Source organism: Notothenia rossii (assembly GCF_949606895.1).
Source record: "Notothenia rossii genome assembly, chromosome: 6".
Taxonomy (NCBI): Eukaryota; Metazoa; Chordata; class Actinopteri; order Perciformes; family Nototheniidae; genus Notothenia; species Notothenia rossii.
This window is the reverse complement of record NC_136909.1, coordinates 59,793,517-59,807,479: the sequence shown is the minus strand read 5'-3', so window position 1 is coordinate 59,807,479 and position 13,963 is coordinate 59,793,517. Positions and strand designations below refer to the sequence as shown.

General features: G+C 44.7%; 1 protein-coding gene across 2 annotated transcripts in view; it reads right to left on the bottom strand.

The window, feature by feature from the left end:
* kndc1 (kinase non-catalytic C-lobe domain containing 1) overlaps window positions 1–2,164 on the bottom strand; it is a 71,388-nt gene extending 69,224 nt beyond the window's left edge. The window contains exon 1 of one of the 2 annotated variants that reach the window (XM_079686882.1): window positions 1,934–2,164. In XM_079686882.1, coding sequence (XP_079543008.1) covers window positions 1,934–2,032 — 99 coding nt within the window. In that variant the 5' untranslated portion in view covers window positions 2,033–2,164. The remainder of the gene's footprint in view (window positions 1–1,933) is intronic. The other variant, XM_079686881.1, reaches the window with a different exon arrangement.
* Between the last annotated feature and the right edge of the window lie 11,799 nt (window positions 2,165–13,963).

The following is a 13,963-nucleotide window of genomic DNA, read 5'->3' as shown; positions in this document are numbered from 1 at the left end:
ATTCTTAATGCTGATGCTTTTATCCAAAGTGACTTACACTGAGTGCTTTCAAAAATTACAAAACAAACTACAAAAAAAAGCTAAAAATCCTGCCGGTAAATTAGTTATCAATAAGCCAAAACATTGTGAGTACTGCACTGCTCTTTTCAGTTGCAGCAGATTGTGAACAAAGCTTATCGATGTGATCTTTTGGGTAGAGCACAATTATAGGGGAGAAAAAAGCCATTTCAAGCAGCAGCAGCCCCATAAATAGAAAGCTTCCCCCGAGAACGGTGCAGAGGAAAGCTGGAAGTCCCCCCCCCCCCCCCCCCCCCCCACCAAAGTTAAAAATGCTGTCCTACATAAGTTTGCCTCTGAGCTCCAAGATTCTGATACGAGGACAGTAAAATAAAGTGTAAGTAGTCAATGTGTTTATATTTTAGTGCATTTCCCGACACTTAAATATGTACTTTCTAAGTTACTTTATATCGGGATATATTGTGCGTTTAACTTGACTATGGTTATCTGAAGTTACATTTCAGATCCATCCATCAGGGTTAAAGGAAAAAGTGTAATAAGATGGAAGCCGATTTATGTTTTGGAGTGTGTTTCTATGGCTACACTGTTTATTAAATCGAAACACATGAATAAAGTAAACACTGCAATCCCTCCCCCACCCCACTTTTCTTGTTTGTGCGTAAACATTGTCCTAGTAGTGTGCTGCTGTTTTTCTTGTTGTGACTGTCTTAAAATATAATACAAATATTAATTGAATTTGAACATGTTAGACCTCTACAAGTTGTAAGAAGTCACAATAAAGAAGGAGATAAAGAGGCCCTATTATTCTTTTAATTAATGGTTTTCCCTCTCCTGTAGTGTGTTCTATAGGTTTGTGTGCATGTAAATGGTCTGCAAAGGCTAAAATCCCTGTGTTCCCTCCATGGCATGGAGACATGTCACAGTATAGACACTAAAAACAAATATGAAACTGAAAAGGAGTATCATATTGTCCTCTTTAAACATCTCAGATGGTATCAAGATAGCTGTTTAATTATCGACTATTTCACCAAAAAAAGCAAAGACATGTAGCAGAATCTTTCTTCTGCTCTACTTAAATAATCCTCTTGGAGCCTCTCCAGATTTGGTGCAGACATGAACACAATTTCTCCAGTCTTGATAATTTAGTCCTAAAATCTAACATTTGAATAATTCAAACTGAAAGAATCACTTTGCAGTTTGAATCATTGTTCCTGAAGGAGGAAAACAATCCTTAGTGGCCTCACATTATCGAACTTAAACTTATTTACAGTAATGTAATACCACCAGTTGTGCATAAAATTACTGAGTACTACTCAGTAGTATGTTGACAAACTTCTAGGCTACATTATTTTTCGTTAAATGCTATACACGTCTACTGCACCACATTTCAGACGCCAATAATTTACTTTAGTTTAGATAATACTCATAGCTACTATTTAGCCTACATATAAAAATGTAAAACACATGCATATGACATGAAACAGTACTAACAATCTACCAACCGTTATAAAATGTAATCCACATTGACATACAATGCTTACATTTGTTGCCATTATTTTTTTTTATAATGAATTCAACAACAAGAAATGACATCCATTGTTTGTTATGATAAAAAGAGACCAAATAAATGCCATAACAGAGCCGTTCTACTTTCCTTTTAGTAGATAATACGAACTGTACTTCTATTTAGGTAACATTTTAATTCAGCATTTTTCCTGTAATAGAGTATTTTAAGTCCACATAGGCTAGTTCTACTTTAAATACAGATCTGAGTACTTCCTCCTCTGAATACCATAGAAACATAAGGTGTGTATTTAATGTGTAGCCTATTCTAACACCTGTTGAGTTACCTTTTAAGCATAAAACACATGAAACAATTTTCTATACGCTATTATCTCAAATAGCCTCGCCTCACCTCGTCCTCCAGCAGTGGAGGCAGATGCTCCAGATCATAAAACCTTTCCTCAGCTTTCCCGAAGTATGTGAACGCAGCATCGCTCCCCGAAGTGTCCATTGCAGCAGCTGTGGTTCCTTCAGGTGCTGAGCACAGTGTGGGAACAGGCAGCGGTGTTTCCAGAGGAGACGGATGGCATGCCTGTAATCTCCCTGCAGCCCGAGGACAAGCGGGGCCCGACTACTTCCTGCAGCCGATGGTCACTGCGGGTCCAAAATCAACACCGGATGAACAGGCGGGCTCACAGCAATGCGCCGAGTCTACCGCAGGCTGGGGGGGGGGGGGGTTGAGGGTGGAGGAGGCGCTAGGTGGGGGGTGCTGGCCGCTGTTGGAGGCTGTCATAGTTGCTACACAGAAACAGAAACAGACAGAAGGCGATCCTCAGCTACAGATGTGTGATTCTTCAGTGTTGTCACCAGGGGCGTTCCCTGGACCTGGAAACAGTTGCAGCGCTTGAGATTTTCTTTTTTGGGGGTGCTGTGGGGTAGCTTGACGTTTCATAGCTAGGGTGCTCAAACATGTAGGGTTTCCCATTATGGTACCGGGCGCTACAGTTGAATTTTCTATTGCAACACTTCCCGCACATACACAGTGTACCCGCGACTCTCACAATGAAGGCTCGTGATCAGCTCACGGCATATATGTGTAAGCATGGGTAAAGTGCTATTTTTTATAATTGGGGGGCGGACTTCACCTCCTCTAGGGGGGTCCGGGGGCAAGCCCACCCGGGAAGATTATTTTTTAAATATTGAAGTTAAAAGCATCAATCTGGTGCACTTTGAGAGCAAAATGAAGAGAATGGATACATCTCTCTTCACCCATATGAAACAGAACTGTAAACAGATTTTCTTTTTCTTTATGGATATTTTACAAATCACTCCCCTTTTTAAACTGTATTCTTGTTTTACTGTCATAGGGGAGAGTGAGGTAAGTTGAGCCATTTTTTTGTTATGCTGTCCTCTAATCAAGGAGAAATGACACATAGTAAAAATGAAAGCACACACCTATAATTCAGGATTTCTCCTATCAATGGCAATGATAATAATTAATATTTGATCAAGGGCAGTGAAAATATTACTTCTAAAAATAAAAGTGTTCTTGTGGCTCAACTTGCCCCAGTGTAGGGGTAACGGCCCGTCCACACAGCGGCGTGCGTTGTCGCCTGCCGGCGGGCGTGTCTGACACTCGACCAACAAACAATCACATGAATCTCCCGCCCCTGACACACAAGTAGCGGTTTGATTGGCTAGAACTTGTACTGGCATATGATTCGATTGGCTGACGCTTCTGCCAAGATTTCAAAAGTTGAACATTGCTCAACTTTTGCAGCGAGCCACGCCAGCAACGCTCCGCGTCGCTTCCCACAATGCAGTTCGGCGAAAAGTGACGTCACCCCATTCAAAGTGAATGGTGAAGCTTTCAACGCACGCCGCTGTGTGGACGGGCCGTAAGTTGATCCAGGGGGGTAAATTTAACCACTTCACTTTTTCACTTTTTCCAGTTTAAACTTGGGCATACCTACACAAAATCTTAAAGGTAACTTTAAACAATAAATAACACACCAAATACCAGTTTAGTTTTTCAAATATTGAAAAGGTCACATGTCATGCTTTTCCGGTTATTACCCGTCCCCTTGTGTGTTATGAAGGTTTTTATGCATGTAAACGGTCTGCAGAGTACACCCTGTAGCGAGTAAAACTCTAACACAGAAAATACCTCCCCAAAACGCTTCGTTGGAGAAACGTCATCATCCATTTGATTCTTCCAGGTAAGAGATTACGTAAGCATGTACCCGGAACTAAATGGACTAATCCGTGGAGCCGTTACGTTAAGCCCCCTCTGATTGGTCCAAATTTACCAATCCACGGACTTCCTCACACACACACACAGTGCAGGCAGCTCTGCTGATTTCTCCTCCCTGGTTGCAGGCTGATAACAGACAGTTGGGATCGCGGCGAAATTCTCTCTGCAGACCCATTCTCACAGCGTTTATCAACCTTTTTCTTACTCAATATCAAGCCACACTTATTGTTTTTACTTCAGCTGTGACTTTGTGTGTGCTCAGGATGAGTTTGGCTGTGTTTCGCTGTGTATCGCTAAACAAGGAAACCACACCTCCACGGAGCTCAGCGCGATTCACAACGTCCCGACCAATCAGAGCACACTGGGCTCACAGGGAGGGTGGGGGCTGGAGCTATTGGAGCTACAACGAGCCGTTAAAGGCAGAGAGTGAAATTCAGTGAATACACATAGTTTACAGAGATGCTGTATGTGAAACCAATGTGAGTTTGGAAAATTGCACAACATAAATCTATTCTAGTAGACCTCAACAATGGAATTATGATCAGTGGAAATGGCCAGGACATGTCTCCTTTAATATACATTTCGATTGAATTGATGGATTTTTTTTTTTAACATGTTAAAAGGAAAGGTAATCATACAAATGGTGATACAATTTCATACATCTTACCAATCAAACACAGGGTAAATTCAACTTTGATTGTAGCCTACAATGAGCTCTTATTATCAACTGGGCCTACTTTCATTGTGCTACCCCATTGAGGCTCAACTTACCCCAAGGTACATGGTTCACTTTACCCCATAGCCACCATTTTAGAAAGAATTGCCTAGCTTAACAATTCAGAGTCATCTTTAGCTTAATGATGATGGTTTAATACGCTGCCAACACATCAACATATTCAATATGTTTTTAAACCTGGATACATTTTGTTTGACATGACAGCTGACATCTAGAAAATTTACTTTGACAGTTTTTTTGTAAAAATGTTTACTTGGCAGACCACAATGAGCATCTCTCACAGCCAAAGAGAAATGGGAGGAGCTTGCATAATTTCTGGTCATGTGATTACAACTATAAATCGTTGCCTCTTTACAGGGGTTGGTTCAATTTACCCCACTGTTCGAAATGAGGGGGAGCCAGGGGAGCTTGGCTCCCCCGAAGAGGGAGGGAGCTCCCCTGAAGGCCGACTTTGAGATAAATAGGGGGAGCCCAAAAGAATCGTGCATATTTGTGTCACACAGATTAGAAATGTTGAGTTTCTGTAAATAAAAGTTATTGAAATAAATAATAGTTATTGTTCATTACAGTTTCTGAATATTTGTTTTATATTTGTGAATATTTCTGGGTGTTGCCATGGTTACGGCAGGCGATGCCGGCTCTGGCTTTGTGATAAAAAATATGGCAAAACGAAAACAGCCTTGCCTCGCATCTTTTGGATTCACAAGCAAAGAAGCAAAGGAGTCTAAAAATGACAACGTGAACGGAAAACAACTTTTAGTTGGCCGGCTGTAAGCGGCGTGGGTCGAGTTTGACAGCTCCTCACCGAGTTGAGTAAAGTTGGAACGATATTGGCAGATTCAGATTTCACGGATCAATAACTCATGAACAAAACGTTGTTCAGACAAAAAGTACGTCTCCTAAGTACCGTGGTAAGGTTGACAACGAACTACAATCACATTTTGATTAAAAAAAAAAGCCAATACGCGCCGTCCTCCGAGCTGGACACATTACATTGGTCTCTATCCGCAGCCGGAGATGAAACGAGTGCTCAGGGACCGTCTGCAAAGTGCAACTCCGAAAAAAAGAGAATACAATAATATTCAATCACTTCACATTTATACAGTATATTTATACCAAACTCACTACACCAGTGGCGGCCGGGCGATAGGGGCCCCGCCCCACCTCTTCCCACATTACAAATTAAAATAAAAACAATTAAAATAAAAAAATAATTGTTTTTAAATATATATTTTTAATTTGAATTTTTAATGAACAAGGTAAATATTATATAATTGGTATCAGTAACATTTATAATCTACAATAAAATCTTGTTTAAAATGGTGTTACGATGTCTAAAGTTACTGATAAGTCACATGTTTCCGGCCTGGCCTTGCCCGTGTATCATTACCCTCACTCGTCTAGCACCCGTTTCTTCTCCGGCTGCGGAAAGAGACCAATTTAATGTGTCCAGTTTGGAGGACAGCACGTATTCGCTTTTTTTGATCAACATGTGATTGTAGTTCGTTGTCAACTTTACCACGGTACTTAATTTGTGTGATGCGGAGCCTGAAGAGGCTTCAACAACGTCCACAGCCGCCGGCGTAGTGACACCGTCTGTAGTAGTAGCAGAGTGATTTTATAGCAATTGATCGAATCTGCGCTGCTGCGCCAGTCAGCGTGCGTGTGATATATTTTGTAGCAGGATGTGCACTGAAAAATAGGGCTCCCCCGAAAGCAAATGGGTAATTTGAACATTGACTTACCCCCTTCTCCCCTACAGTATTTCATAACTGTTTTTCATTTATTCTCTCTGGCTGTCCATCTCATAATGTTCACATAGAAACTAGCTGTCAATAGGAATATCATTCAGAATAATTATAATTTCATGCAAACATCTGTCACAAAAAGAGGTTGCAGCCAAAGAAAACGCCAAATTTACGGCTGCAAATACGTTCAAACGTGATGTCGACACGTAAAGCAGTGGCAACTATGCAACCATTTCAGCTGACTTTTTATCAGAAATACTGTCACATAACATCCATATATTTCAGTGCTAGGTTGAGCTAAGCTAACTATGAAACACTTTAACTGACAGGTATGGTAAGCCATTTGAGTATTTATTTCATATCCTTGATATCAGACGGCAGCTGCCTACACTAGTTGGCTCTTTGATTTCACTTGTTAGATATATGGTCGCAATAGTTTGGCACTCTGCTTTACTAGTTCAATAAAACATTATACTAGTCACTCTTTTTCAGCAACTAGTGGCACTTTTGTCCGACTAGTTACCACATAAGCCTACTAGTGATGCTAGGAGCAGCACTCTTGCACCAAAGTACCAACATGTAAGCTTTTTGATGAACTAGTGGCCTCTGACCGTACTAGTGACACTAAAAGTCTTACAAGTTAACTAGTGCGCTGCAAAAGCTCTGACATGTTAACTAGTTACAAAAAAGAAGCAGAACTAGTTAACTAGTGGCATACATTTTTCTGCACTAGTTAACTAGTAGCAGCCAGAATCAGTCACTAGTTAATAGTAAAGGCAACGTTTCAATAGTTAACTAGTTGATACCTCTTTTGACCTTACTAGTTAACTAGTGGGGCTCAAAATGACTAAACGTTAACTAGTGAGATACATTTAAATTCCACTATTGAACAAGTGAGGGTTAAAATGTTCACTAGTAGTACTAGTGGGTCCCAAATGTGCACTATGAAGATAAACAACCTCTCCAAATTTGCCTTAGACTAGTTAGAGGTCACAGGCGATCTCTCAGCCTCTCAGGAAAGCTGTGATCCAAAGAGGGTTATTCCATATTTCTATCCATCACTAATGTCCCTCTGTTATCACAGTGCTATTCTAATCCAAGCACCTTTCAAATTGCAGCCTAATAAAATGTTTTAAACAGGATCTATATTCCTGTCTGCAGTCCGGCAACCTAATTTGATATACAGTCATATGATAATAATTACAAAAATACTTTTGTTTTATATTTTTGTAAATATGGTCATATGACTGTATTTTAAAACACAGTGTATTTAATCTCTTAACGAAACTATTTGGGCTGGGTGGCGCTCTATAGCTTAGGGCCAATAGAAGACCTTGATGCATTCTTTCCCCTCCTCCTCATTAGCATTCTGTGCAACTAGTGTGACTAGTGAGTGAGCATTTGGGATCAACTAGTACTACTAGTGGACATTTTAAGCCTCACTAGTTCACTAGTTGTATTTCAATGTATCTCACTAGCTCCTGGCGTCACTAGTAAGGCATAATGGTAACTAGTCAGACAAAAGTGCCACTAGTTGCTGAAAAAGAGTGACTAGTATAATGTTTTATTCAAGCAGATTGCCAAACTATTGTGACCATATATCTAACAAGTGCAATCAAAGAGCCAACTAGGCAGCTGCCATCTGATATCAAGGATATGGAATACATACTCAAATGGCTTGCCATAGACAGGATCAACTGTGTACTGAAGGTAGATTCTAGCTTCATGTCAGTCAACATTTTTCACAGAGCTTTCTTTGAAATCACCAGGTAACGCTAAAAAACGTAACATTTAGATTGTATGACAAAGTGTTTATTTAATATATCTGGCTAGCTATAGCTACTTGCTAACGGTTTAGCTTACCCCCGCGGTTCAAAGTAACGTCAACGTAGCTGTAATTTATGCTTTGCTTACATGTTCGCATAACTGGGGGTAAGTACTGTAACCCAGTTTCTATGAGTATAGGCGCAGCCCTCTAAGGCTATCGCTATTGGGTAATCCCCACTGCACGTGTGCAGCACTGACAGACTTAATCCACGCCCACCTATGACGTGGGCCCCACCTCCGGGCTCACTTCCGTATAAATAGGAAGTACACCCTACAATCCACTCCCACACAACAGCTTTTCTTCAGCTATTCGCGGAGCCAGTGGGGCCCGAACCTTAGGGCTGCGCCTATACTCATAGAAAACTGGGTTACAGTACCTAACCCCAGTTCTATATCGTATAAGGCTTCACCCTCTGGCTATCGCTATTGGGTTAAGGGCGAAGCAGGATGTAGTCTACGCCCCATTGGTTCCGTCCGTTACTAGAAGCACTAAACACACCTACTCAGTTAATAACCCATGTCCATTTCGCCATGCGTAAAATGGAGCATCATATTCCCAGGGAATATAGCATTAAAAATGAATATTCCATCAGGGAACGAAGGTAGGCTAACTTAGGTTACCTGTCGTTTATAAAAAGTAGAGATCGAGTCTCACTAGTTAAAAACGATCAAGAGAGGGGGGAAAAGGGCAGCTCTCTAAGTGCCGTCAGGCAGGAGAGAGGGCACGCAATTAAAAACCCCGACATTACTCATTCTGGCAGGCTATTCAGTACTGAATGTGTCAGAGAGGAATGGGAGACATCCCTCAAATAAAAATGAATAAAAGAACAGGGTGAAGACCAAGATGCAGCAGTGCAAATGTCTTCCACTGTCATTCCTCCGTGCAACGCCGTAGAGGTTGAAATTCCCCTGGTGCTGTGCGCTTTAATGTTATCCGGGGGATCCAACCCAGAGGAAACAGATGCCTGTGACACTGCCTCACACAGCCAGTGTGACAGGCGCTGTGCAGATAGAGGCTGTCCTAATGAGCGCTCTCTATAATGCACAAACAGACGCTGGGATTTGCGTAAAGCAGCCATACGTGCAATATAGCATGCCAGCGCGCGCACGGGACAGAAAAGATGAGATGTGGCTTCTTCCTCTGAAGTGTGAGGAGGAGGAAAGAAGCCATCCAAGGTTATCACTCTCGATCTAAAAGAGCTTGTGATCACATTTGGCATAAAAGCCGGGTTCGGGCGCAACACAGCTGAGCTGCCATCTCCCTGGATCTGGAGACATGACGGAGCCACCGAGAGAGCAGACAAATCACTCACACTTTTAGCTGATGTCAGAGCCAAGAGCAGAGCTCTGACAAAAAAAACTTCAGGGGAACCTGATCTAATGGTTCAAAAAGAGCTTTACTCAGTGCGCGCAGCACTAGGCCTACAACCAAATCCCATTGAGGCGCTAAAGCGCGTGATACCGGTCTGAGTCTCTGTACTCCTCGTAGGAAACGTTTTGTCAGAGGGTGACTAAACACCATGCTGATCTCAAAACCTACGTGGCATGAAGAAATGGCAGCAGCATATGTTTTTATCGTGCTATAGGCCAAATTCCTGTCCAGCAACAGCTGGAGGAATGACAGCACGTCAGGCAGGGGACACGTAACGGGGTCCAAGCCTTTCCCTACACACCAACGCTGGAACGCTGTCCATTTGGCTGTGTAAGACGCGGCCCTAGATCCCTGAATAGTAGGCTACTCACAACATCTTGAGAGAGGCCAAGCCCCTCTAAGTGTTCCCGTTCAGGGGCCATGCCCACAAACGTTGGCCTAACACTGGGTGACCGCTGATCGCTCCCTCCACTTGGGAGAGAGCATACCCCCGCCACGGAATTTCCCACGGTCTCCCTGACAGGAGAGGCTGTATGCAGGGAACCAGGACGCTCCCGTGCGCTCCGGGGCTATTAAGACCGCTATCAGTCGCTCCTCCTGCATTCGGTCCAGGAACCGAGGGATCAGAGGGACTGGTGGGAAAGCGTACAGTAACACCCTGGGCCAAGGTCTGTGTGTGAACGCGTCCACCCCCAGAGGGGGGTGATCCTGCCTTCTCAGGGAGAACCAGAGAGCACATTGCGCGTTCCCGCGTGCAGCAAACAGATCCACCTCCGCTCTCCCGAACCTGCTCCACACCTGGGAGACCAGCTCGGGGTGGAGACTCCAGTCCCCTTGTCGAGGACCTCCTCTGGACGTAAGGTCTGCCCGTCTGTTCAGCTCGCCGGGAATATATACTGCTCTGACAGAGAGTAGGCTACCCCCGAATTTCTTCACCTTGAGGAACCCTGGAAATTGCTCTCTTTAACAGGAGTTTCCGCAGCTCTGACTGGAGCGCAAGACACTGTTCTTGGGATGACGGGAGCGTTTCCTGAATCCCCTCGAACTGCGGGGGGGGGGGGGTGGTAAGGCAAATTGCAGAGAGTAGGCCTACCCTCTGCTGATCAGCCTGCTCATCCATCCGTCCATTAAACATAGCCGCCTCCACTCTGAGCACCGCTCTGAGAGCGGGCGTACCTGTTTTTGTTGTGCTGTGGTAGTCATGGTGACAAGCCATGCCAGAGCCCTTGCCGCCGTTGCCTGTGAAGCAACCCAAGGGGGGCCCAGCCCTAAAGGGCTGTGAAGGGGTCTCCACACGCTGCATCACACACCGGCTCTCATCCTGTTTCTGTTTAGGAGAAGGCTCATAAACAGGACCCTGAGGCGGGTTTATGCTCCAACTCGTGGAGGTGTCTGCAGTGCTATTCACCTCGTGCGTAATAGCCGCGCTAGGCTTAATACGACTGTGTGTAGGCACAACTGGGACAAAGGAAAAACCGCGCTGCTTGTTACCCGAAAGGATAGAAGCAGCCGATTTAAATGTCAAGCCCTGCTGTCTTTTAACCGACTGGTTAAATACCGCAGGCTTATACACAGTGCTTGAATTGGAATAAAAAAAGGTGCCAGTACTCTAAATCAGCAACAAGTATTTGGCACAAAGTCATAGTATATCCTATAATGCTGGGGGGTTTGTCTCTTTACTGTATATTTTAGAAAGGCTCACTGTACTTAAACAAAATGACTCAGGGTGCATCTGAGATTAGAGGGGGTGCAGTGGTAAAGTGCTATTTTTATAAGTGGGGAGTGGACCTGACACCCTCTAGTCTAGGGGGGTCCGGGGGCATGCTCCCCCGGGAACATTTTTTTTAAAATATTGAAGTTAGATGCATCAATCTGGTGCACTTTGAGAGCAAAATGAAGAGATATATGGATACCTCTCAACATCCATAATGAAACAACTGTAAACAGATTTACTTTTTCTTTATGGATATAAAAGAAAGTAAAGCTTGACTCCTACTGGCTGGTTAAATGACTCCTTGTCCCTGAGGCCACTACCAGTTTTTTGTGCCATTTTGCTGGATTTATTTGTCAATAGCGTTGCTGCACAAAGTGATAGCCCTCTAGTTTAAATCTACTACCCAAAAAGAAACATATGGAGATGGGTTACTATTTAAAATAAATTGCAAATCTATTTGGGAACAGTGGGGCCGGTCCTCAAATCCTATAGGGGGGTCCGGGGGCATGCTCCCCCGGTAAGATTTTTGTTTAAATGTTGGACTTAAATGCGTCAATCTGGTGCATTTTGAGGGGGAAATAAAGAGACTACACCCATATGAAACAAAAATGTATACATTTAAATAATCATACAATCATAAGTACATGGCCATAACCAATAACATACAATATCCAATATGAAAAAACATTGAAACTTGTTTATTTATTTGTTTTTGGTTCATTTATAGTTGTGAGTGTGTCTGGGCTCCTGAATCGGCCTCTCCTGTCTCCCTCCTCTCCCCCCTGCTCCTCTTTGAGGCAACAGCAAAGACTAGTTTTAGCTCTCAACAAGTTTATCTTACCTTTTTTCACCTAGTTAACATTTTGTTTGTATTATTCATGCGTATTTTACTAATCACTACCCCCTCAAATGGAAATATGTGTTTACATAAATGGTGACCAAACCGTTTGAGACCCACTGAGATAACTTAAACTAAGTTAACTATCTAAAGACTCAGAGAGTAATTTACCTCACCAGAGCTGTAGTTTTCAGCCTCTCAGTCTGACAGCAAAGGACTCTCCCTCCACCTTGTTGTTGAAACAGCTCCCTATATCCGTTAGCGCAGCTAGCTAGCACCAGATGCTAACAAGAATACACGTAACCGGTGCGCGCGCTTTCTCGCTCGCTCGCGCCACACACACACCAACACACACCCTCCCGAGCTTGAATGACACACAGAGACCAATCGAGGGCATTAGTATGATCTGTATGAAAGTGGCAATGTCGGCAGGCCATGTCATGTAGACAGCCAGTCACCCTCTGTGAGGCAGAGTCAGACCGGCATTTTGTGCCGGTACTCAGTAAGAAGTGCCGGTACCACATGGGTAAAAATCAGAAGTGCCGGTACTGCGTACCGGTGAGTACCGGCCCAATTCAAGCACTGCTTATACAGCGAGCCTTGCTGCTTGCTAACCGACAGATTAGAAACAGCTGGCTCAAACGGCGAGTCCCTCTGTTTATTAACCGACAGGTTAAAAACAGATGGATTATGCAACAAGTCCTGCTGCCTTTTAACCAATAGATTAATGGCAGCCGGCCTGACTAGTGTGGGGGACATGTGAGACACAGTTGCTACAGACACACTGTTGAGATTTGAATCATTTTTATGAACAATTCTCTCTTCCCACATAACCCCCCCAAAGAGTCATCTTCGGTTCTGTTTCCTCAGAGGTTCTCTCGAAGGAGCAGACCAGGAGCGGGGGTTCTTCATTCCCCTCCGACTCGTTGCCTGCAGATCCTCTGTCTGTGGCGGAGGAGCGGAGACCTGGGACGGAGCCCCTGCAGCTGCCGAAGGGCGATTCTGACGCCGTTGCTTTTCTCGCCGCTGCCCGCGCTGCCCCCGTTGAGATTGTTACGGGGGCTGCGGGTGCTGTCGTTGCTGTCGTTGCTGTCGCTGCTGTCGCTGAGGGAGTTTGTCCTGAAAGCAGCTAGCGTGACGCCTTGTGTCGTCTGCTTGCTCTGCCGCAGACTTCATAGTCTCCACCATGGTGTGGAACTGTGGTCCAAACAGTCCGTCCGGACTGACTGGAGCCTCCAGCGGATCCTTTCCTGCACCCTCCGGTATATTCCCCTGCTGTAGCCAGAGATACCGGTGGACCTGTGTCGCCCACGTCGCAATCCGCGCCTGCGAGACTGCGACTGCTGCTCACAGGGTAAGTGCAGTACTAGCCGCCTTACCTATCTCCTCAGCCTCCACGGAGGACATCGTTTTTGACTGTTCGGACATTTCCACCATGGAGTTTGACAGCAACGCTATATTGTTTGCCACCGCTGACGCCTGGAACACACACTGGTCCATGCGGTCAGTCTGTCGGGCGACAAACCGATCTTTGGTGGCAGCCAACATGGGTTGCCGTCCGGTAACCGTGCTGGCCTGCCTAGCCCCAAAGAACGCCGTGAGGTTCGGCTCTAGAGGAGGCACGGTCGGGATACCCACATCCGTGAATCCCTCCACTCTCGTGAGGGGCACGTCCCTATCGGAGCCTTCATTGCTCCAGGGTCCGCCGCCGCCCCCTCCTGGTACTTCCTATTGGCCGGGAAGCGTGGCCAGACAGGGTCACTCCTGACCCTGTGTACCCGGGAGAACACCCCGGACATATCATCCGGAGGCGAGCTCTCCTGAGCTAGGGTAACGGGGAGATTTCTCCAGGCGGCCGCCTTAGATATAATCTCCGGGAGTTAGGAGGATCCCGCCAATCGACGGCAACACCGTGGCGGCAGAGATAGGGATCACTGGATCATACACCAGACC